The 23,152-nt window shown below is 38.7% G+C and overlaps 7 protein-coding genes across 7 annotated transcripts; 4 read left to right on the top strand and 3 right to left on the bottom strand.

Annotated features, from left to right (window-relative positions):
• Positions 1-624: 624 nt before the first annotated feature.
• LOC6568478 (prolyl 4-hydroxylase subunit alpha-1) lies at positions 625-1,579 on the top strand. Its single transcript, XM_001994749.2, has 2 exons — positions 625-791; positions 849-1,579. The coding sequence occupies exons 1-2, from the start codon at positions 700-702 to the stop codon at positions 1,510-1,512; spliced, it is 756 nt and encodes a 251-aa protein (XP_001994785.2). The 5' UTR covers positions 625-699; the 3' UTR covers positions 1,513-1,579.
• A 1,365-nt stretch (positions 1,580-2,944) lies between these two features.
• On the top strand, positions 2,945-5,010 carry LOC6568558 (prolyl 4-hydroxylase subunit alpha-1). Its single transcript, XM_001994750.3, has 6 exons — positions 2,945-3,429; positions 3,493-3,692; positions 3,754-3,902; positions 4,195-4,623; positions 4,704-4,884; positions 4,957-5,010. Exons 1-6 carry the CDS (start codon positions 2,945-2,947, stop codon positions 4,977-4,979), a joined length of 1,467 nt encoding a protein of 488 aa, XP_001994786.2. The 3' UTR covers positions 4,980-5,010.
• A 1,384-nt stretch (positions 5,011-6,394) lies between these two features.
• LOC6568559 (prolyl 4-hydroxylase subunit alpha-2) lies at positions 6,395-9,523 on the top strand. The gene is made up of 8 exons (XM_001994751.2): positions 6,395-6,468; positions 6,982-7,136; positions 7,194-7,341; positions 7,715-7,917; positions 7,988-8,142; positions 8,229-8,738; positions 8,818-8,983; positions 9,423-9,523. The coding sequence occupies exons 1-8, from the start codon at positions 6,410-6,412 to the stop codon at positions 9,521-9,523; spliced, it is 1,497 nt and encodes a 498-aa protein (XP_001994787.2). The 5' UTR covers positions 6,395-6,409.
• Positions 9,524-10,231: 708 nt separating this feature from the next.
• LOC6568560 (prolyl 4-hydroxylase subunit alpha-2) lies at positions 10,232-14,311 on the top strand. Its single transcript, XM_001994752.3, has 6 exons — positions 10,232-10,410; positions 12,463-12,617; positions 12,719-12,875; positions 12,954-13,818; positions 13,885-14,050; positions 14,143-14,311. The coding sequence occupies exons 1-6, from the start codon at positions 10,232-10,234 to the stop codon at positions 14,241-14,243; spliced, it is 1,623 nt and encodes a 540-aa protein (XP_001994788.1). The 3' UTR covers positions 14,244-14,311.
• Positions 14,312-14,973: 662 nt separating this feature from the next.
• LOC6570818 (prolyl 4-hydroxylase subunit alpha-2) lies at positions 14,974-16,473 on the bottom strand (the record flags this gene model as incomplete). The annotated part of the gene is made up of 4 exons (XM_032742258.2): positions 16,325-16,473; positions 16,100-16,263; positions 15,066-16,033; positions 14,974-15,006 (listed from the first exon to the last, which is right to left on the bottom strand). Coding segments are annotated over exons 1-4 (1,257 nt in total), but the record flags the coding sequence as incomplete, so codon positions are not given.
• A 1,258-nt stretch (positions 16,474-17,731) lies between these two features.
• On the bottom strand, positions 17,732-19,701 carry LOC6570819 (prolyl 4-hydroxylase subunit alpha-2). Its single transcript, XM_001996993.2, has 5 exons — positions 19,492-19,701; positions 19,267-19,430; positions 18,233-19,200; positions 18,007-18,172; positions 17,732-17,946 (listed from the first exon to the last, which is right to left on the bottom strand). Exons 1-5 carry the CDS (start codon positions 19,677-19,679, stop codon positions 17,876-17,878), a joined length of 1,557 nt encoding a protein of 518 aa, XP_001997029.1. The 5' UTR covers positions 19,680-19,701; the 3' UTR covers positions 17,732-17,875.
• A 1,146-nt stretch (positions 19,702-20,847) lies between these two features.
• On the bottom strand, positions 20,848-22,779 carry LOC6570816 (prolyl 4-hydroxylase subunit alpha-1). The gene is made up of 5 exons (XM_001996992.2): positions 22,608-22,779; positions 22,383-22,546; positions 21,349-22,316; positions 21,123-21,288; positions 20,848-21,062 (listed from the first exon to the last, which is right to left on the bottom strand). The coding sequence occupies exons 1-5, from the start codon at positions 22,697-22,699 to the stop codon at positions 20,992-20,994; spliced, it is 1,461 nt and encodes a 486-aa protein (XP_001997028.2). The 5' UTR covers positions 22,700-22,779; the 3' UTR covers positions 20,848-20,991.
• Between the last annotated feature and the right edge of the window lie 373 nt (positions 22,780-23,152).

Below are 23,152 nucleotides of genomic sequence, written 5' to 3'. Positions count from 1 at the left end.
GTTAACTAATTTTGCGAGTTGACCCCACGCGAATTGATCACGGTCATGGCTTCTATATATTACATAATTTTTAATAGGCATAGGGTGAGTTTCAGACACAAAATAAGCATAACCGGTTTACGCTTATGGTTAACGTAAAGAAAGCTAGGGTTCATTGCGCCTCCAAACTGGTTTAGAATCAGCTCCACAATCAAGAAATTACCTTTCCACCTTATCTCTCACAAGTGTATTACTCAACTTTACCATTTCATATCTTATTATTCAAGCAAGAAGGATATATGTATTCTATTTATTGTGATTAATGGACCACTTATCTAAAATACTGTACTCATTATAGTAAAAACAAATAAAACACAGCCGCTTAAAGCATACAAAATATGTATCTTAAGAACATCTGAATATTGTCTGCAGCCAAATTAAATGTCTATCCCAACTGAATTGTCCCAATTTTTTTTGTGGTATTGTTTCTTTCATACATAAGAAAAACCGTACAACATGCAACTGTGTAAATATTAGCTAAGCTGTTAAAGTACTCGGTGAAATAACCCCCACTGCCTTTAGTTATGGAAAACCAATCAGTCGTAATTTAAACCTACTGTGGTTAACATGTTTTGGTTGAATTCTATTCTGTTCAATTTTTGTTGTATTTGCGTAGGATTGCGCAGTGTTTGTGCCAAAAACGTCGCGTCCAATAATGAGATGCAAAGTTTTCTTGAAATGGAGGATATTTTCATAAGAAATTTTGACTCATATTTGAACAAGGCGGCCGAAGAACAGCAAAGTATTGTCAGGTGGGTGCGATTGCCAAAATGATAACCTCAAAGTCTTAATTATTTTCGAAATCGCAGATTTCTGAAGCGCGTTGCTACCGAGTATGAGAATATCAAAGATCCAGGGACATATTTTGGTAATCCGTTGAATACCGTCGTAATGATCAGCCGCTTCGCAAATAACTGGAAGCACGAGGTCTTCGATGTAATAGCTTCCAACCACACTTTCACTCAATACCAAACAAAGTTAAACAACGAGTTAGACGAGTACAATATTGAGAAACCAACGATGGATGATCTGCAGTTCGCCAGTTACGATATATTGAACATGCAGGAGATTCATAATCTGAATACATCAGAGTTGGCAAATGCAGTTCTGTCCATCGACGAAGAGACAGGCGAGAATTCGACACTAAGTGCCAGCGATTGCTACATGATTGGACGTTCTCTGTATGAACTGCAGAATTATAGCTTCGCCACCGAGTGGCTACAGCAGGCACGACAACATGCATCGAATGATGGCCCAGAGTTCCCCACTGTTAATCGCATTAAAATACTAGAAGACTTGGTACTGTCACTGAACCGGCAACGCAGCTACAAGCTGGCCAGCAAAGTGAACAAAGAAATATTAAAATCTGAGCCCACTCATGCGAGAGCGCTAATCAATAAAGTTGATCTGCAGAACAAACTAACTTTGGAGCGAATCAAAATCTCAAACCTCGATCTAGAAGAAGATCTATAAACAGAATTCCAACTAGCAAACAAATAAAGCATATATCTTAACCACAATAAAACAATTACAGCTTAACAAATTGGCTATTGGTAATGATTGCAATATGACACAAATACATTTTGCTTTATTATTTGAACGAGAATTGACATAAAGCAAGGGACTTCAGGCAACAACAGCAAAACTGAAAGCTGATATAGAAAACAATATCAAAACAGATATTCAACTTGTGCAACGTGTTGGCAAAATTGACAGGCAGTAATTTTTCAATGTTCCTAAGGGACTTGTGCGACACTGAGTTAGGGTGATAAAGAGGACTTGATGCATTCAGGAAAGCCACTTGCCATAAGGATGAAACTTGCTTGATATTCGAATAAGTTATTGATTGACAGAATGGTTGCCAGTAACAAAAACTGGTATTTCATATGTTGCATTGCTACTCGTGGCGTTCAAAATGTTTGAATGTGAATTTTGTACTTTTAAATTATGTTAAATTATATTATATCATTCTTGACTTAAATTATAATTGGATGGGTTAAATAATTTCACCACTAATAAAAAATAATAGTTGGACACTTCAGACTAGAACATTCCTGCTAGTTGTTGCTCGAATTTTTGTTGGATAAATAAAGAAGTAAACTGCTCAATGTTTACAAAGCTGCTCTGCGTACTGCTCGTCATATAATTCAGCTGCTGCCAGCAGGTTGCCCACTTTTCCAAGTAAACGCTCAAGTTCAAAGCAGAAACTGGTTTGAGGCTTGGAAGTTTCTGATAATTTAGCAAGTGAAAATTCTGAGTGGTTGCGGTAGGCTAAGTGGCTTAAGTGGCATTAAATAATAACCGAAGGACATCGGAAGACAGGGCCGAGCTGATTTAGGTAGCCAATTATGGCATTGGCAGACACTTGAAGTCGCACCTTTACTAATATTTATAATTAATAACTAATCAGTTTATGATTGAACTCTTAAATTGGCCTTTGACTTGGTAGCTTACCAATCACGAATTCTATGCAAATTGTTATATCAATTATGATTATTATTATTCCAAGCTCATCTTTTCTACTCTCGAAACTCAGCAACAAGACAACGTTTATGCGATTACTCTACTCGTATGTAAAGAACGCTTTATATAAATAAAGAAGAGAATACAAACTAAAGCTGACGATGAGTGGCTTCAAAAGACAAAATCTCAACTTCACCTTTTACATTAGCAAGCCAAGATTCATGGTTTCAGTTTAGCTACAGCAGCCAACCCGGTTGGTTATGGCATTCTACCATAATTTTATTGCCATCAATAAGTAGCCAATATGTTTTAACAAAAGAATATTAAGTATATATGAAAGCTCGCCGTGAACTTGAATTATAATCGAAACCAACATAGAACCAGCCATTGACCCGGTCCAAAACAGAAAAGAAAACAACAACAAACACAACCACTGGCAATTATGCAAATACATGAATCAGCGCGATTGTTGTGGCTACTTTGGCTAGCTTTGATGTGGCCAATAGCTGTAAGTGGCAGCACTGACGACCATTTGCGAGAGCTGCTGACCACAGAAACCGAACTCATCGATGCACTGCGTGATTATATTGATGCACTCGATGAGCAAATTGAAGTTATCAAAAGCGAGACGGCGACCATTGAGCAAATACATCGGCAGGTAGGCGACCAGGTGGTTGAGCATGTGGGCAATCCCCTTAATGTGCTCAACATACTGACGCGTTTCAATAGTGTTTGGCCATTGCTTGAACAGCAAGCGAATGCTACTCACAACCTGGCTAAAAATCTGCCCGACTACGAGACGGAACTGCAGTTACCCAGCGAGGAGGAATATGAGGTTGCGTTGCTCAATTTGCTGCGCCTACAATCTGTCTACGACCTCAAACCAGCCACCCTCTCACTGGGCATAGTCCATGGCATTAAGCTGGGGTAAGTGTCCATAAGACCAAATACAAACAATTCGAAATTGAAAATTCCTTTTCATCCCTACAGTTCGGTTATGTCTTGGAGCGATTGTCTCGAAATGGCACGTAACTCGGATGGAAATGGAGACTATGCCGTAGCAAAATATTGGCTGGACACGGCACTGGGAAAACTGCCAGATGGAAACAATGTGACTACCTCAGTCAGCGAACAGGAACTTGGCAAAGTACAGATACTTGAGACATCTCTCAATATGGATTACCGGGCAGGTGCGTATCAAATGAACAATTCATAAAACTTTATCTATTTGTACAAATTGCTTAACAACAGGTGAATATTTGAGCGCACTCATAACTGTTAAAGAATTGCTCCAACTGCGACCGACAAGCCAAAAATTTGAAAAGCTGAAGGCCCAGATTGAACGAGCATTAAACGGAAGTCAGGAGAAATTACCAAAACGCAAAACACAAGAGGCAAAGGTAAATACAAAATATGCAAATTTTATGCAACAGGCATAAAATAATTCGATTGAGTAACATTTGGAAATACTTAACTTGATTGTTATTGAATCGCAGTTATGTTAATTAAGCATAAGGTTAGTCTCTAAAATTATTTAAATGTAGTTGATTTGATGAAGGGTCGCTTAGTTCGATGAGTATTTATAGTAAACTCATATAAAGACTTTTTAAGAAAAAACATTTCATTAAAAATGGGTCACATTCTACAAATACTTAATTTCCATCAAATGCCTGATCTCTTTTAAATTGAAAGCTACCAAAATCCGCGGAGCAACAGTTTGTCGACGAGCTTTGTCGTTCGGGTACCCATCAACCCATAACAGGGAGTCGCTTTACGGAGTGTCGTCAAGATAACTCCAATCTGCGCATGCTACGCCTGGAGCAGCTAAGTGAAGATCCACACATAATGCTATATCATGATATACTCAACTCCCGGCAGACTGAGAAGCTAATTGGTATGCTGGATGAAGAGTCGCAAGTGCAGCACTCGAAAAGTGTTGCCTTTGCGCCCTTGAAATTGTCGAAGGTAGCGCAGAAAGGGATGCGTAGCATCCACTTTCAACTGGGACTTAGCAGTGCAGTGCCACAGCTGTGGCAGGCACGTCGTCATAGCCACGAGCACGTGACGCCACCAGAGGAGCCATCAGCTACATCGGGGCATGTGGCACGTGCGCTGCTTAATGTGCGTAATTTTAATGAAATGATTAGTTAATATGTCACTAATTTGCCAATTACCATGTCACCCGCAACTAATCCCTTTAGCTGCAAGAGGCCAGGCTGGGCGGCGCCGTTGTCTTTCCACAGTTGGAGCTCAGCGTGAATGTCCCACAAGGCTCACTGCTTCGCTGGAGCATCCGCAGCCTAAACGAGTTCTCAGCAACCTCCAGTCCGGACTATCGCAGTCGCCAGCTAATCTGCCCGGTGCTGCTGGGCACTCAGTTGTGTAAGTTGGGCAGTGAATATGCCATCTATTTTATATGAACTCAACGGTCTCTACTCTGTCCTCCCCTTGCAGCGGCTTGGACTATGCTCAGTTAAAACCCGGCAACTGTTTTGAATCCAAAATGAAACAAATTATGAAATACGCTTGAGTAACATTTTATTTTAGCCTTAATTGGCGCGAACGAAAAATAAAAGCTGAAATGTTGACGTTTTATTGAATTTCATTTGGACTTTTCTTTGACATTTATTGCTCATTCCATGGGCGTGGCCGGTCTACTAATTAAAGAGCAAACAGATTTAAATGCTCATGCATCACAGCCTGTCATAATTAACATTTGAACTGAGTATTGATCGTAATTTTAGTCAACGCCTTTTGGAAGTCGGCAGCAGGAAATAGTTAAAACAAATATTAAAAAGTCATAAAACCAATGCGAATATGTCAAGTCGAATTTTAAATCAAATATATATATATTTATGTATATATATGTGTAAATCAAATGTCAATTAAAAACAACAATAGCACTTCTAATTAATTTTACTTGCTCCCTAATTAGCATAGATAAATATTTAAAAGAAAACAACTCATTAAGATACCCTGTACTTTCTGCTAAAAGAAACATGAAGTGCTGAAATATACTTACTATCAATTTAAATTGAACTTAAATTTAAGTTTTAAAAATAAATGAGATATTTTATTCAATGACTATATATATATATATAAATAAGTATACATTATTAAAAGGAAATGTTTTAATGTTTATATGGTCTTAGTATGCCATTTTTCAACACTACCACTGCATTAGTGGATATTAAACAACACGTTCTTAATTAGCCTAGAATTAATAAGGCATCGCAAAAAGTCAACGAGTGGTGAAGCAAGAAAAGAGAGAGAGAGGTAGACAGATAGAGAGAGTGAGTGAGAGAGAGAGAGAGAGAGAGAAAGAACTAGAACTCACGGCAGGTTCACGCCGAAAACGAGATAATGATGAGACACACTAAATCAGCTTTGGCTAAGCCATAAAACATGCTTAATTAGATTGTTCCATAATACTAATACCGATTATTCAAACTCATCGACATAAACATAAACATAGACATCGACGTAAACGTAGTCGTAGACATCGGCATAGACTGAGGCATCGATCGGTTGGCTATGCAAATAGTTGTTGTAGTTTGGAGTTAGCACCTTGTCGCTGGTATCAAAACTCCAAATCGCTTGTGCCAAAATGTCTATCGTCACCGATTATATTTACTGACTGCGGTGGATATTTGATCTGAGATCTGGCAAAGCAATCAGTTCATTGTGAGACGTTACGCGTTGCAGACGCCTAAAATAGTTTTAGCTGATATTTCCATATACATATATTTGAATTGTATATTTCAAGTCAAAGTCAGCTAAGATGCGAATGAAGACCGAACTGTTGACATTTCTTGTATTAGCCAGCCTTGGCTATCGCTGCCAGGCAACGGATTATTTTTCATCCATCAGTGGACTCGAACAGCTCCTGCACACGGAGCACACTTTGATGAGCGAATTGAGTTCACAGTTGGATGCAACAAGAAACACATTAAAACAGTTGGAAAGGTGAGAAAGGTGAAAGTTGAAGTGAAAGTGAAAGGAATATTTTATGTTGATTTGGACAACAAGTATTCAAAACAAATTTAAAACTTAAAAACCTAATATGGAGTTAACTTATAGTTTGAATATTTTTCAATATAGACTTTAATTCAGCAGATGAAGTTTTATAGCAGAAAAATCCTTGTATTCAATAATCCGATGTTAAGTATAAATTTCGGAGAATTTTCCGTTCATCATAGGCTGAAACAACTATTGGCAAGTTCTTACTGTTTAACATTTAGCATTTCGCTATTATTCTCGTTTTATTGGTTTGATCGTTAAGAAAGAGTTTTGTGTTTAGAAACACACGTAGAAACACAAATAAATTAGAATTAATTAAGATAAGCTGTCTCGGCATATGGGGTGCTTATGTCTATGACGACAAAAGCCACAAAGCGCTAAAGAACTAGTTGCTACCGATTTATGATTAGAGACATACTCTTCTAAGCCGAAATCTAAAAAAAAAAACTTAATACGCAGTGAGGTGACCGCTATAAAGCTGGAGCATGCAATGGCGGCCAAAGGCTTGGAGAATTATTTAACCAATCCCATCAATATATATCGTCTAATGAAGCGCCTTCATACGGACTGGCAACAAATGGAGAGGCGCGTCCAACAAATGAGTACACAAATTCGTAGGTATCCAATATTTGAGTTAATGATGTAAGGCGAAACTTAATTGGATTTTGTAGGATTTAATATAACACAACACTACGGATTGAACTTCCCCAGCCAGGAGGATGTGGATGGTGCCGCATTGGCACTGGTTCGCCTGCAGAGCACCTATAAATTGGACGTGGCGCAAGTCGCTGCTGGTATACTGAATGGCATTAAATACGGGTAAGAAAGGGTGGCAAAAGGGAGGGAGTGTAGCCCAAATAAGCAATAACCAGTCAGGCTTGAAATACACGAGTAATAATACTTACACTATACGACTGCGGCCAGGAGCGGATTATCCTGGTCGGAGGAACGTTTTATCAAATACTTAATCTGTCAATCGGTAATCATGGATAAAACTAGTCTGCCATGCCACTAATCCAAAAATCGACTTTTTTCCTTTGTATAGATTTATACAGATTAAAAAAGCTTCATCCTTAAATGAACCGCTCCTGGCTTTAATCTACGGTAGTTGTGTGTTATGTCGTGTGCCATCATTGCCAACTCAAGCGCCAATCATATTCATTTCGATTTTTGTGTTACCTTTTATTTTTAGCACGGACATGAGCTGGCAAGATTGCTTCGTGCTGGGTCAACAACTCTTTGAAATGGAGGACTACAACAACACGAAAGTATGGCTGCGCGAGTCCATGGAACGATTGAGGCGCCACCAGCAGCCGCAGCACCAGGACCACAGCGCACCCGAGCCCACCATTCTCAACAGCATGGAGATGGTGGCAAAGAGTTTATTCCAAATGGGTGAGCAGCACAGCCAATCGGCAAATCGGGCCAACGCCACCCAGCAGTATATTCACCAAACGACTTTTAGGCGACTTCGATACGGCATATGAGCTAAGCCAGCGTGTGCTCGAACTGGATCCATCGCGCATACGAAATTGGCATCTAAGCGCCAAGGCCGCCAATGTGGTTCAGGGCGAAATTGGGGAAGTGGCACAGTCAAGGCATGCAGATGGCGGATACAGAGTAAGCGCTCCCATTTTATCTTTTCTAGTTTGTGTGACTAAATTTAGACTCTTCGTCCTCACACATGCACACACAAACACACACAGCTCACCCAGGAGTTCGCTCACTATGAGAAGGTGTGCCGCGGCGAAGTTAGCGCCTCTGCTGCCCAACAGCGGCCACTGCGCTGTCGCTATGCACGTGGACAGCACGCCTATCGAGTGCTGGCGCCGCTTAAGCTGGAGGAGCATAGTCTAGACCCACTTGTGGTCAGCTATCACGATATGCTGAGCCCGCAGCAAATCATAGAGTTGCGACAAATGGCTGTGCCGCATATGAAGCGCTCCACGGTGAATCCGCTGCCCGGCCGACAAAGCAAAAAGTCGGCATTTCGCGTGAGCAAAAACGCATGGCTGGAATACGACACGCATCCAATGATGGGCCGCATGTTGCGTGATCTGAGTGATGCCACCGGCCTGGATATGACCTACTGCGAGCAACTACAGGTGGCCAATTATGGTGTCGGTGGACACTACGAGCCACACTGGGACTTCTTCGTTGATTCGCAACACTACCCAGCCGAGGAGGGAAATCGCATCGCTACAGCCATATTTTATGTAAGTTGACATTACCATAATTCACATTGAACAACAAACCTGAATAACACGCTCATTACTCCATTACTCGGTGCTGTAGCTGTCGGATGTGGAGCAGGGCGGTGCCACCGCATTTCCCTTTCTCAACTTTGCCGTGCGGCCGCAGCTAGGCAACATTTTGTTTTGGTACAATCTGCATCGCTCCCTGGACATGGACTATCGCACCAAGCACGCGGGCTGTCCAGTTCTAAAGGGCAGCAAGTGGAGTGAGTATTTCCATTATAATAACATCAAAAACCCATAAATTTGTAGTATTTATTAAAGCCCTGTAAACCAAAATGCAAAACTATGGCTTCACAAGAGTCACTATGTTTCTTATTTTGATCATATATCAGATTTAAATAAGAAACTATAATGTTGTGAGCCCATAAATTTGTCATAAACATAGTTTTGTTCAGGATTTCTTTATTTGGCTTTTTAATGCAATTATACCCATATTTGTAAAGGATAATTACGCACATGTTTTGTTGTAATTCCGAATTCCATTCAAATATATCAGGCCTGAACAGCATTCGCAATTAATGTGGACTTAACTTTTTTAATGTTCCTCCAACCTGCCTCAAGTCAAAAAGTTTCAATTTCATTTGCTTCATCAAGATAGTATTTAGGTTGCTTTACTGGTAAAACTCTTATTTCTCTTTGCAGTTGCCAACATTTGGATACACGAGGCAACACAGACATTTGCTCGGCCCTGTGATGTTATTCGGGATAACGAAGTTTCTCTGGGTTATGATATTATTGAATAAATCTGTTATTGATTACTAACTGAGTGTTGTCATTTATCGATGCCAAAGACTTTAGAGGGTTAACAAAATAAAAAAAAGCTCATTTTGAGTGATTTTGTGCTGTGAAGTTCACTCAAAGCAAACTGCGAGTCGAAGATGCTTTTAAGTTGAGCCCAGACTTGCCGGTAATTTGCATAAGCAAGTTCACGGGCAAAGTTTAGGCGCGCTTCATTTGCATACTAGCGGCATCGAATGACAAAATGACGATGCTCATCCAACAGCCAAGTGAAAGTAATTAGCAAATAGAAAAGTTGTGAGAATCTGAGGCAGTCATATAGATTATCTGTTAGATTGCCACACATAATTAAAACAGCAATTGTATGTTGCCAAGGGCCCATGCAAAATGGTTGTTGACCACTTTTGGGTTTATTGAACCCATCATCTTGATTACCCGGTATAGCTCCATTCAAGCCTGACGTTGAGCCCTCGGGGGCACCTCTTCGATCTCAGCGAGAAGTGTTAGCTTGACCAACAGTCGCCGCTAAAGCTCAGCAACCGCCAACGCAGCGAGCTTTTTCTAGACTAACGATCCGTCAAGACTATTTGTTGGTTTGTCATCATCTCGATGCTGAACAGTTCTTAACGAAACGGCGCGAAGAGAACACATAACTTTGAAACTCAAGGCGATAAAAATCGTTGTTTTTAATCACACAGTCAGGATCAATTGTAATGAAGTTTCCTGCCGCGTTAACAATCTTTGTAATTGGATTGCAAATTATTATATGCAATGCTGAATATTTTAGTTCGACTACCGGCCTCGAACAGCTGCTGCGTACAGAGGTCATCCTACTGGCAGAACTCCAGAATTATGTTAACGAAATAACCGAGCATGCTGAAATGCTGCAGAGGTAAGTCTGATAAATGTTGTTCTTTTATTTTTAAATCGGTTTTTTTTTTATAAGAACAAAGCCCACCTAATGGAATATTAAGTAGTGGGCTGCGTTGCGATTCTGAGTTTTGTGACCAGCTTCATTCTGGTTTTATGACTCGACAATATTTCCAATTTTATTTGGCTAAAAGCTAATTTTGTTCTGTGGATAGCAGCACTTGAAATGCAAACTAGAATTTCTTCAGTGATGCGACCAGGTGTCGCGTTTTTTTTTAAATACAAATTTTTCTTGCTACTTACTTTGTCTTATGAATTCTTCATAATTAATAATCAAATTGTTGGGCGCCTACGTGCCTAAAAAAAAAAGCCTACGCAAATTGTTTGCTGAGTAGTTATATTCTTGTTTAGTAGGCAGTTGTCAAAACAATCGGTTGAGCATCTTGTGAACGGCTTGTTTTTTTTTATTTATTTATTTTTTTTCTTCTGTTTATTATCGTGGCAGAGTTTGAGCCTCAGCAGAATCTGAAAGTAACTTTGAGCTTTGGATTTGTCGCCTTTGGCTCTTTTATTTTTTTATTCTGCTTTTAATTACAATTCATTTTCGCATTCCCACTTAACCGGTTCACATTAAGGCGTCTAAAGTGTTTGTCCGGCCTAAGGGTACGATGTACACATACTTTATACCTATTATATGTATGTACATTTGTATTTAATATATTCTCGGGTGTCTATTCATTTTCTGCAATTTTATTCACACTTGTTAACACTTTTAGCGCTGCGAACATTAAAGATTTTTAATGTTTTTCATTCAGCTTATGAGCTGCTAAATATATACATTTCCAGCCGTTTACCTTACCTATTAAAAATTAAGTTGACTTTTTCGGCACTTATTTGATGTTTTAACTTTATTATCAACTGCCATCGATTGTCACTATAGTAAGGCACAGTTTCTGCTGCTGTGCAACGGCATGTCAGTTTTTTATGCATGTATCCGTATCGTAATAAAATGTATACTCAAATCGAAGCAATTCAATTTAACTCTTTTGTTTACTTGTCGTATTTGCAAACCGGCTACACCAACACAAATAAGAGTATTAAAAAGAACCGTTAAGAAATTTCTAACAATTTTTGTGTTAATAAATATAAATTATAATTATTAGAAAACATATTGTTTGAAGCGCAACGAAAACATGTTTTATTTATTCCATTTACATTATGAATGTGCTCATGCAATTTGTAGCTTACCTAATAAAATAGAGATTCTTATTTATGATTGGAGAGTGCTAAGAACAAATGAATAACTCGATAAAAATATCATTTAACTGACAAGTGTAGCGGCTTCTGCCGATTAAACTTATGATGACATTTGATTCCCGACAAGCAGCGGAGAAAAAGTGCAAGACAGACAAGCGTCGATTATGGATTATTTAGCTATATTTGAAGCAGGTTTTATAAATTGACCACAAAATAAACGACGCATAAGAGAAATTATAATTTTTATATATTATATATAATATTTAACACTGATTGGGCAACCAGCCGATGTCGACTGATCGACATATATACATTTCAGTTAATTATTTTCTATTTAAAATTCTTATAAATAATTATAAGCAGTTTTTTATAGGATACACAAAGCATACAAAAAATGATTTTAAGTTCGAGTATTTGGAGTGCTCAATTTCAATTTCATAAGAGTTTCATAAGAGCACAAATAGAAAGATAAAGATTGGTTTTTCCTTTTCGGCCAGCTGAGATGCGGCTAATTAACCTTAGGGTATTTGCTTTGCGGCGTTCCAAGTTCATAACGAAATGGATGTGTTTTCTAACTGTAATTTATTGCTTTATTTTTTAAGTGTTGATTAATTGTAGAATGACACGACATTAAAGTGTCACGCACAGCCATAACACTTATATATCACTGAGCATTACGGATGTATTCAATATGCAAATTTAGGATTATGCAGATGGAAAATATGAAACCATTTAAATACTGATTAATGTTAAAGCAAACAAACAATGCAAAACCCAAAAAGATGTTTCATCAATTTAATTCATGTTGTTGTTGCAGTGAAATTAATGCGATTCAAGCGGAGCATCTGAGCGCCGCTGATAGCATCGAGGGCTACCTCAACAATCCGGTGAATGCGTTTCGATTGATAAAGCGCCTACACAGCGACTGGGAGACCTTCGAGAGCAACGTGGAGCAAGATGCTAGCCGCAAAAGTTTGTATCTGATGTCGTCAGCTCTCACAGCAAGATTGTTATCGTTATCATTTTGTGTCTCTGTTTTCATGCTTGGGCTTGCTTCTGCCCGCACACAATAGACTATCTAGAAGCAATGGCCAGACACAAGGAGAACTTGAGCCACCCCACGCTGGAGGATTTTACGGGCACCGCTCTGGCAATGACGCGACTGCAGCAAACTTATCAGCTGGATGTGCGTGAGCTGGCGAGCGGCATGCTGAACGGTGTTAAATACGGGTGAGTGACGGACGTGGAAAGTGGCCATCACAAATCACACTCGACAGCTTGTTGTTGATTTGTTGATTTCTGTTGCAGTGCGGCGATGTCGTGGCAGGATTGCTTTGTCCTTGGCCAGCAATTGTACGTAATGCAGGACTTTAACAACACGGTGCCCTGGTTGCAACAATCGATGCAGCTGCTGGTGCAGCAGAGTTACGGCAAGGAGTCTGCCTCACTGGACTTTATGGAGACAGTTATGGGCTATCATGAATCGATGGGTGACTATCAGAATGCCATACATCTGATCAATCATGTGCTGGCTGTCCAGCCGGAGCAGCGACTCCATCTGCTCGAGACGCGCGCGCATCTCGAACAACTCATCTCGGATGGCGTCAAGCGCGGCCTAATGCATGAGGTGGCTCGCAGTCCGGATGACTATCACAGCAGCAATGAGTATCATATGTATCAGCAGGTCTGCCGGGAAGAACTAAAACCAGAGCCTGCAACACAGCGCAAACTTCGCTGTCGCCTCCACAGAGGCAATGGCCTGAGATCCAGCTATCAGCCGTACAGGCTGGAGGAGCTACACCTGGATCCCTACGTAATTCAAGTGCATGACATTATCAGCGCAGAGGAAACTATCGTGCTGCAGCAACTGGCTCGCCCTGAACTCCAGCGATCGATGGTTTATAGCCTCTCTAACAGCGAGCACATATCTACCAACTTTCGCATCAGTCAGGGGACCTTCTTTGAATATCATGAGCATCCAATCATGCAAAGGATGAGCCAGCATTTGGAGAATATATCCGGGCTAGATATGCGCTCTGCGGAGCAGCTGCAAGTAGCTAACTACGGCATTGGCGGCCACTATGAGCCACATATGGACAGCTTTTCCGAGAATCATAACTATGGGATCAATACTTATATGTCGACCAATCGAGTAGCCACAGGCATCTACTATGTGAGTGTGTTGAAAAAAATAACTGCAATGAGTTAACATTAACGTAACACATAATTTTCCCTTTAGTTATCGAATGTGGAGGCGGGTGGTGGGACCGCATTTCCTTTTCTGCCACTGCTGGTCGAGCCTGAACGGGGCAGTCTGCTCTTCTGGTACAATCTGCATCGATCCGGTGATCTGGACTATCGCACTAAGCATGCTGGCTGCCCAGTGCTGATGGGCAGCAAATGGAGTGAGTTAATATTAGAATTAACAATAGCTTTATTAAATTCTTATTGTTATTATTATTCTTATTCTTATTCTATATTCTTTTCATCCATACAGTTGCTAATGTGTGGATACGCTTGAGCAATCAGGACCATATTAGACCCTGTGATCTACAACGTGATCACGAGATCTCTTTGCCATACAAAGACTTCAAGTAACAAGTATTACCTCAGCAATCAACTTTAGTATACTGCCATTTGTGATAAATATCAATTAATAATTTGAAGCAAAACAATGTTTTTTTATTTATTTACTAGCTGAAAGTGCCATCTGAATATCCTGAATCGAAATTAATTAATTATATAAAAGAACGTAGTCAACTTAAACTCCAAAGCACACAAAACGTTCAAGCTAAATGCCAAATAAATTTAATTTTCTTTTGAACGTAGTAAAAAGAGCATTTAGAGTGAGCAAGATTTTGAAGAAATCATAAAGCATTTTTAAACACCAATAAGGAATATGTATTTTAAAAAAATATCAAATTGAATGCTAAAATTATAGTAAGCTAGGACTGTCATATTCTCTCTTCCTGTTTCTCTCTATATAGCTTATATATTCCAATGTTTAAGTGCCACATTCAAATAGTGTCATTGTGTAATTATTTACTCTTATCTCATGCTGAATTTATTCTTCAGAATTAAGCGTGCAAGGTCGTCGGAACTCCTGATAGCTCGAATGAATCCAAATGTTGCCAACTAGTACAAATATAATTTATATGTTTATTAGATCTGTAACTGTACTCTAATTAGACTTACTGCGCTTGATGCCCTCAATAACGGCGCATCCGGCATGAAGGGTCCGATGATCAGGATTAAGCGATCTAAGTTGATTATACCACAGTATCATGGAACCCTTGACGGGCTTTACAAATACATTTTGTGTGGGAAATACCGTATAGCCTCCCTGCTGCACATCCGAGAGCTGCACATTTTTTGGAAAATTAATGAACTTCTTTAAAAGTCGAAGTAGTTAAGACTCACATATATCATGCTTGTACTGATGCGATCGCCGCGCTTTGCATAGTAAGGGGGTAGAGGACTGCCCATATAATCGATATGGGGTTCGTAATGACCGCCAATACCATAATTGGCAAGCTGCATAATTTCGACATTAGTCATATTGAAACCGGAAATGGCGCCTACTAATTGACGATAAGTCCTCATTATGGGGCTGCTGTAATTTAGCCACACCTGTTGGCTAATCCGCATATCGCTGATCACATATTTTCTGTGCGTGGAGCGAAAACTATCAAGTTCATCAGATAACCTTAATATTGACTTTATCTGATTATCATTGAGCACGCCATAGTAGATGTTTATGTCGGGATCGAGGTTCACCTGCTCTACTTTCAATGGCGACAGCTTGAAATATGCATGTCGATTGGAGTCCAGATAACATCGTGGAGAACTTTGATTTGTTTTAATCTCTGGCAGTCGCTTGCCCTGACAAAGTCGCACGTAGTCGCTAAAATATTCAGAGTCTTCCTTCTTAATGGGACACTTGGGCATTCTGTGATCCAGGTGTGCTTGTATATTTTGCGTAGGACGTGCTGAGTTCCAGGTCAGCAGCTTTGTCAACGTTTCCTGTGCTGTGTCCTTTTCACCCAACTCTATATAGGTCAGTGCCAAATATTCATATACCTCTGTTGCCATTTTAAGTGTGTCATCCCCTTGTACTTCATCGAGCAATTTATCTGCCAGAACTAACCACTCCAGAGCTCTTTTGTACTCGGCCATTTCATATAGTTGTACACCAATCTCAAAGCAGTCGCGCCAATTTAGTGCGCTGTCCGTTTTTTTGCCATTAAGATTACCATCGGCCAAATCACTTGCTGTTAAATTATACACACTCTGCAGACGCACTAAGCCCTTTATTGCACCTTGTAGTTCCTCTAGATTTGGTAAAACTTCTACTTCTTTAGCCATCTCGTCCAACGTGTTGCGATAATCTGTGGTTGCGTACAGAAAAATATGCACTAGATGCGTAAAAAAACACAAACACTACATTTACACACTTGCTTTCAACTCATTCATAGCCAGTAAATGGTTAAGGTCTTTCCAGTCTAGAACTAGTCGTTTGATCAGTCTAAATGCCTGCAGGGGTTGTTCCAAGTACTCTTCATTCTGCTCATGCATCTCACTGGCTGAGGCATGTTCACGTCTTATATGATCCACGAAACTGTCAACGTAACCACATCAATCAACTAATTTTTGTCACAGTTCTGATTATATTTTCATACCTGCTTAACAATTGAAGCTGTTGCTGCTGCTGTACCAGATAGGAACGCGTGGCTTCGACCAGCGTTTCCTCCATTTCTCCCAGTATTTCCATTTTTTCGATTGATGAGTAAAACTCCCCGCTGACAAGGATGCCAAAGAAACCAGACAGCAACAGGCACAAATATATACAACTTTGACTCAACATTATTAAATGTGGCTTATTCAGAACTCGCTGGCCAACTATCTTTTTCCAAATGAACACACTTCAATTTGCAGCAGCTCAGCGTTTGTCACGTATACAGAAAAAACACCAACTATTTAAACAGTTGTGTTATGTGGCAAAACAAACAATATGCTGGATCTCCCTCAATAACGTAAATGTTCCATTCCTTATTTGAACATATATATTTTGCATATATATTTTGCATATATATTTAGCATATATTTATTTTTTTTTTTAACATTAAATCACTTGGACAACGCTGCAAATTTACGATTATACGATTATGAAAAATATGAAAAAGGCCTAAAACCCTTATTAGAAATTGTTCAATGTTCAATTCGAATACAAAACAAAAGGGCATTAAACGAAAGGTGTAGGAAAACCAAGGAAAATTTGATACTAAGGACGCCTTTGTGGTATTGATGGTGTTCGACTCACGCCTTCTGCACCCGATCCGACCATGTGTTGCAAGTGTAACTTTATTCATCATTTTATCATTTTTTATATATGATCCCATGACAAGGAGGAAGGGAACAAATTACTCGATTATTAATAAATATTCAAATCGTAATAATTTGTATACAAAAAGCAAGTTATTTATTTATCTAACATTACTAACCAATAATATAATTAGATACTCTTAACGTTTAATTAATTTTTTTATTTATTTTTATTATTTTCATTCATATTTTATTTATTTCTGGTTGCAACGAAATATTTTTTTGTTATTACGGTATTTTAGTATTTTGTTATAATAGTATTTTTGTAGAAATTTAATTTTAAGGTGCATTGATTTCCTAGATGTTATTTACTAACTCTTATTAAAAAAATTGTTTACACCTGAACTCAACTTCGATATACCCTGCACCCCGATATTGAATTTATTACGTGGAAGTTCTCTTATTTCTTATGGCAGGCACAACCACTAAAGAGATAAAAAACAAAGCAGCGCATGTTTTTATTTACAAGCCGAACTGAAATCCCTGTCTTGTGGCATATATATGCTTATTTGCTTAAAAATTATGATTATGTTCATTTTTTAATTTCCTTTTCCAAACATTTACCTTATGCCTTAGGACTTTTATGTATGCATGAAAATTGTTTCCTTTTTTACTGATAACTTTGAAAAGAAACTTTCAATTGTTATTGTTGTTTTTAGTAATCTTAATAATATATACTAGAGCCTTGAAAATTTTTATTAATATTTGTTTATTTAGGTATTAAGTTTTGTATTGCTCAATAAAAGGATCGAAAGATTTTTTTAAAGTAAATTGTTAATGGGACCATTCAATTTTTATACTTCAAATAGTGTCATTGTGCCACTATCAACTCTTATCTCAAGTGAAACTTATTCTTTAGAATTAAGCGTGCAAGGTCGTCGAAACTCCTGATAGCCCGAATGAATCCAAATGTTGCCAACTAGTACACAAATAAATTATATATTTATGAGGTATGTATCTTAACTCTACTTAAACTTACTGCGCTTGGTGCCCTCAATAACAGGACAACCGGCATGAAGGGTCCGACGATCGCCATCAAGCGATCTGAGTAGATTATGCCACATGACCATGGCGCCCTTGATGGGCTTTACAAATACATTTTGTGTGGGAAATACCGTATAGCCTCCCTGCTGCACATCCGAGAGCTGCAAGTTTGTTTGGAAAATTAATAAACTTCTTAAAAAGTTGCAGTAGTTAAAACTCACATAGATCATATTTGTACTGATGCGATCGCCGAAGTTGGCATAGCGTGCGGCTAGATTGGCGCCAGAGAAATCGTGATGGGGTTCGTATTGACCGCCAATACCATAATTGGCAACCTGCATAATTTCGGCATTAGTCATATTGAAACCGGAAATGGCGCCTACTAATTGACGATAAGTCCTCATTATGGGGCTGCTGTAGTTTAGCCACACCTGTTGGCTAACCCGTTTGTCGGTGACATTATATTTGTTGACACTGGAGCGAAAACTTTCAAATTCAGTAGATAACTCTAATATTGACTTTATCTGATTATCATTGAGCACGTCATAGTAGATGTTTATGTCCGGAGCGAGGTTCACCTGCTCTACTTTCAATGGCGACAGCTTGAAATATGCATGTTGATTAGAGTCCAGATAACATCGTGGAGAACTTTGATTTGTTTTAATCTCTGGCAGTCGCTTGCCCTGACAAAGTCGCACGTAGTCGCTAAAATATTCAGAGTCTTCCTTCTTAATGGGACACTTGGGCATTCTGTGATCCAGGTGTGCTTGTATATGTTGCGTAGGATGTGCTGAGTTCCAGGTCAGCAGCTTTGTCAACGTTTCCTGTGCTGTGTTCATTTCGCCCAACTCTATATAGGTCAGTGCCAAATATTCATATACCTCTGTTGCCATTTTAAGTGTGTTATCCCCATGTACTTCATCGAGCAATTTATCTGCCAGAACAAACCACTGCAGAGCTCTCTTGTACTCCGCCATTTCATATAGTTGTACACCAATCTCAAAGCAGTCGCGCCAATTTAGTGCGCTGTCCGTTTTTTTGCCATTAAGATTACCATCGGCCAAATCACTTGCTGTTAAATTATACACATCCTGCAGTCGCACTAAGCCCTTTATTGCACCTTGTAGTTCCTCTAGATTTGGTAAAACTTCTACTTCTTTATCCATCTCGTCCAATAAGTTGCGATAATCTTTGGTTGTATAAAGAAAGATATGCACTAGATGCGTAAAAAAACACAAACACTACATTTACACACTTGCTTTTAACTCATTCATAGCCAGTAAATGGTTAAGGTCTTTCCAGTCTATAACTAGTCGTTTGATCAGTCTAAATGCTTGCAGGGGTTGTTCCAAGTACTCTTCATTCTGCTCATGCATCTCACTGGCTGAGGCATGTTCACGTCTTATACGATCCACGAAACTGTCGACGTAACCACATCAATCAACTAATTTTTGTCACAGCTCTTATTATATTTGCATACCTGCTTAACAATTGAAACTGTTGCTGCTGCTGGACCAGATAGATATGCGTGGCTTCGACCAGCGTTTCCTCCATTTCTCCCAATATTTCCATTTTATCGATGGATGAATAAAACTCACCGGTGACAAGGATGCCAAAGAAACCAGACAGCAACAGGCACAAATATATACAACTGCTTTGACTTAACATTATGAAATGTGGCTTATTCAGAACCTGCTGGCCAACTATCTTTTTCCAAATGAACACACTTCAATTTGCAGCAGCTCAGCGTTTGTCACGTATACAGAAAAAACGCCAACTATTTAAACAGTTGTGTTATGTGGCAAAACAAACAATATGCTGGATCTCCCTCAGCAACTGTTCCATTCCTTATTTGAAAAGCATATTTTGGTTTTTTTTTACATTAAATCACTTGGACAACGCTGCAAATTTACGATTATACGATTATGAAAAATATGAAAAAGGCCTAAAACCCTTATTAGAAATTGTTCAATGTTCAATTCGAATACAAAACAAAAGGGCATTAAACGAAAGGTGTAGGAAAACCAAGGAAAATTTGATACTAAGGACGCCTTTGTGGTATTGATGGTGTTCGACTCACGCCTTCTGCACCCGATCCGACCATGTGTTGCAAGTGTAATTTTATTCATCATTTTATCATTTTTTATATATGATCCCATGACTAGGAGGAAGGGACCAAATTACTCGATTATTATTAAATATTCAAATCGTAATAATTTGTATACAAAAAGCAAGTTATTTATTTATCTAACATTACTAACCAATACTATAATTAGATACTCTTAACGTTTAATTAATTTTTTTATTTATTTTTATTATTTTCATTCATATTTTATTTATTTCTGGTTGCAACGAAATATTTTTTTGTTATTACGGTATTTTAGTATTTTGTTATAATAGTATTTTAGTAGAAATTTAATTTTAAGGTGCATTGATTTCCTAGATGTTATTTACAAACTTTTCGTAAATTTTGTTTTTAGTTTGACATCCTAACCTATATTTGTCATTTCAGTTCATTTCACATCGGGAACAAATGAACCTTATACACATACTCACTTTCCCATTTGTATATTTATAATTATTTATTTTTATTTTTTTCAGCGAACTGAAATCCCTGACTTGTGACAAATGAGTGCATATATGCTTAATAATTATGATTATGTTCATTTTTTAATTTCCTTTTCCAAACATTTACCTTATGCCTTAGGACTTTTATGTATGCATGAAAATTGTTTCCTTTTTTTACTGATAACTTTGAAAAGAAACTTTCAATTGTTATTGTTGTTTTTAGTAATTTTAATAATATATACTAAAGTCTTGAAAATTTTTATTAATATTTGTTTATTTAGGTATTAAGTTTTGTATTGCTCAATAAAAGGATCGAAAGATTTTTTTAAAGTAAATTGTTAATGGGACCATTCAATTTTTATACTTCAAATAGTGTCATTGTGCCACTATCAACTCTTATCTCAAGTGAAACTTATTCTTTAGAATTAAGCGTGCAAGGTCGTCGAAACTCCTGATAGCCCGAATGAATCCAAATGTTGCCAACTAGTACACAAATAAATGATATATTTATGAGGTCTGTATCTTAACTCTACTTAAACTTACTGCGCTTGGTGCCCTCAATAACAGGACAACCGGCATGAAGGGTCCGACGATCGCCATCAAGCGATCTGAGTAGATTATGCCACATGACCATGGCGCCCTTGATGGGCTTTACAAATACATTTTGTGTGGGAAATACCGTATAGCCTCCCTGCTGCACATCCGAGAGCTGCAAGTTTGTTTGGAAAATTAATAAACTTCTTAAAAAGTTGCAGTAGTTAAAACTCACATAGATCATATTTGTACTGATGCGATCGCCGCGCTTAACAGAGTTTGCGGGAAGATTGATGCCAAAGAAATCGTGATGGGGTTCGTATTGACCGCCAATACCATAATTGGCAACCTGCATAGTTTCGGCATTAGTCATATTGAAACCGGAAATGGCGCCTACTAATTGACGATAAGTCCTCATTATGGGGCTGCTGTAGTTTAGCCACACCTGTTGGCTAACCCGTTTGTCGGTGACATTATATTTGTTGACACTGGAGCGAAAACTATCAAATTCAGTAGATAACTCTAATATTGACTTTATCTGATTATCATTGAGCACGTCATAGTAGATGTTTATGTCCGGAGCGAGGTTCACCTGCTCTACTTTCAATGGCGACAGCTTGAAATATGCATGTTGATTAGAGTCCAGATAACATCGTGGAGAACTTTGATTTGTTTTAATCTCTGGCAGTCGCTTGCCCTGACAAAGTCGCACGTAGTCGCTAAAATATTCAGAGTCTTCCTTCTTAATGGGACACTTGGGCATTCTGTGATCCAGGTGTGCTTGTATATTTTGCGTAGGACGTGCTGAGTTCCAGGTCAGCAGCTTTGTCAACGTTTCCTGTGCTGTGTTCATTTCACCCAACTCTATATAGGTCAGTGCCAAATATTCATATACCTCTGTTGCCATTTTAAGTGTGTTATCCCCTTGTACTTCATCGAGCAATTTATCTGCCAGAACTAACCACTCCAGAGCTCTTTTGTACTCGGCCATTTCATATAGTTGTACACCAATCTCAAAGCAGTCGCGCCAATTTAGTGCGCTGTCCGTTTTTTTGCCATTAAGATTACCATCGGCCAAATCACTTGCTGTTAAATTATACACATCCTGCAGTCGCACTAAGCCCTTTATTGCACCTTGTAGTTCCTCTAGATTTGGTAAAACTTCTACTTCTTTATCCATCTCGTCCAATAAGTTGCGATAATCTTTGGTTGTATAAAGAAAGATATGCACTAGATGCGTAAAAAAACACAAACACTACATTTACACACTTGCTTTTAACTCATTCATAGCCAGTAAATGGTTAAGGTCTTTCCAGTCTATAACTAGTCGTTTGATCAGTCTAAATGCTTGCAGGGGTTGTTCCAAGTACTCTTCATTCTGCTCATGCATCTCACTGGCTGAGGCATGTTCACGTCTTATACGATCCACGAAACTGTCGACGTAACCACATCAATCAACTAATTTTTGTCACAGCTCTTATTATATTTGCATACCTGCTTAACAATTGAAACTGTTGCTGCTGCTGGACCAGATAGATATGCGTGGCTTCGACCAGCGTTTCCTCCATTTCTCCCAATATTTCCATTTTATCGATGGATGAATAAAACTCACCGGTGACAAGGATGCCAAAGAAACCAGACAGCAGCAGGCACAAATAAATGCAACTTTGACTCAACATTATTAAATGTGGCTTATTCAGAACTCGCTGGCCAACTATCTGTTGTCAAACGAATGCATTTAAATTTGAAGCAGCTCAGCGCTGGCAGTTTGTTTACCTGTCATTTCCAGATGTAACGCATACAGAGAAAAAGTCAAGAGTTAAACAGTTGTGTTGTGTCGCTCAGCAAACAATATGATGGATCTCCCAACAATATAAATGTTTCATTTTGTATTTTGTATTTCAAATTAAATGGTCAATGCTGTTCTAAGACTGTGCGGGAATTACAATGAATCAAATCTAACTGCGCAGCCGCAGAGTGTGATGTGGTTGTTATCACTTGCCACTACCACCCGACGGCACTTAGCTCCATTGGCAACA

This window comes from Drosophila grimshawi, unplaced genomic scaffold (genome assembly GCF_018153295.1).
Source record: "Drosophila grimshawi isolate 15287-2541.00 unplaced genomic scaffold, ASM1815329v1 contig_311, whole genome shotgun sequence".
Classification (NCBI taxonomy): Eukaryota; Metazoa; Arthropoda; class Insecta; order Diptera; family Drosophilidae; genus Drosophila; species Drosophila grimshawi.
The sequence above is the reverse complement of the archived record's forward strand: the minus strand, read 5'-3'. Positions and strand labels throughout refer to the sequence as shown.

Coding starts and splice junctions, on each gene's coding strand:
- LOC6568478 (XM_001994749.2), top strand. CDS start 700: ATGCAAAGTTTTCTTGAAATGGAGGATATTTTCATAAGAAATTTTGAC. Junction 792..848: donor GAACAGCAAAGTATTGTCAG/GTGGGTGCGATT, acceptor TCGAAATCGCAG/ATTTCTGAAGCGCGTTGCTA.
- LOC6568558 (XM_001994750.3), top strand. CDS start 2,945: ATGCAAATACATGAATCAGCGCGATTGTTGTGGCTACTTTGGCTAGCT. Junction 3,903..4,194: donor GCAAAACACAAGAGGCAAAG/GTAAATACAAAA, acceptor TTAAATTGAAAG/CTACCAAAATCCGCGGAGCA. Junction 4,885..4,956: donor GCTGCTGGGCACTCAGTTGT/GTAAGTTGGGCA, acceptor CTCCCCTTGCAG/CGGCTTGGACTATGCTCAGT.
- LOC6568559 (XM_001994751.2), top strand. CDS start 6,410: ATGAGCGAATTGAGTTCACAGTTGGATGCAACAAGAAACACATTAAAA. Junction 8,739..8,817: donor TCGCTACAGCCATATTTTAT/GTAAGTTGACAT, acceptor TCGGTGCTGTAG/CTGTCGGATGTGGAGCAGGG. Junction 8,984..9,422: donor TCTAAAGGGCAGCAAGTGGA/GTGAGTATTTCC, acceptor TTCTCTTTGCAG/TTGCCAACATTTGGATACAC.
- LOC6568560 (XM_001994752.3), top strand. CDS start 10,232: ATGAAGTTTCCTGCCGCGTTAACAATCTTTGTAATTGGATTGCAAATT. Junction 10,411..12,462: donor CATGCTGAAATGCTGCAGAG/GTAAGTCTGATA, acceptor TTGTTGTTGCAG/TGAAATTAATGCGATTCAAG. Junction 13,819..13,884: donor TAGCCACAGGCATCTACTAT/GTGAGTGTGTTG, acceptor TTTTCCCTTTAG/TTATCGAATGTGGAGGCGGG.
- LOC6570819 (XM_001996993.2), bottom strand. CDS start 19,679: ATGTTAAGTCAAAGCAGTTGTATATATTTGTGCCTGTTGCTGTCTGGT. Junction 19,431..19,491: donor CAGTTTCAATTGTTAAGCAG/GTATGCAAATAT, acceptor TTACGTCGACAG/TTTCGTGGATCGTATAAGAC. Junction 17,947..18,006: donor TATTGAGGGCACCAAGCGCA/GTAAGTTTAAGT, acceptor TTTGTGTACTAG/TTGGCAACATTTGGATTCAT.
- LOC6570816 (XM_001996992.2), bottom strand. CDS start 22,699: ATGGAAATATTGGGAGAAATGGAGGAAACGCTGGTCGAAGCCACGCAT. Junction 22,547..22,607: donor CAGTTTCAATTGTTAAGCAG/GTATGCAAATAT, acceptor TTACGTCGACAG/TTTCGTGGATCGTATAAGAC. Junction 21,063..21,122: donor TATTGAGGGCACCAAGCGCA/GTAAGTTTAAGT, acceptor TTTGTGTACTAG/TTGGCAACATTTGGATTCAT.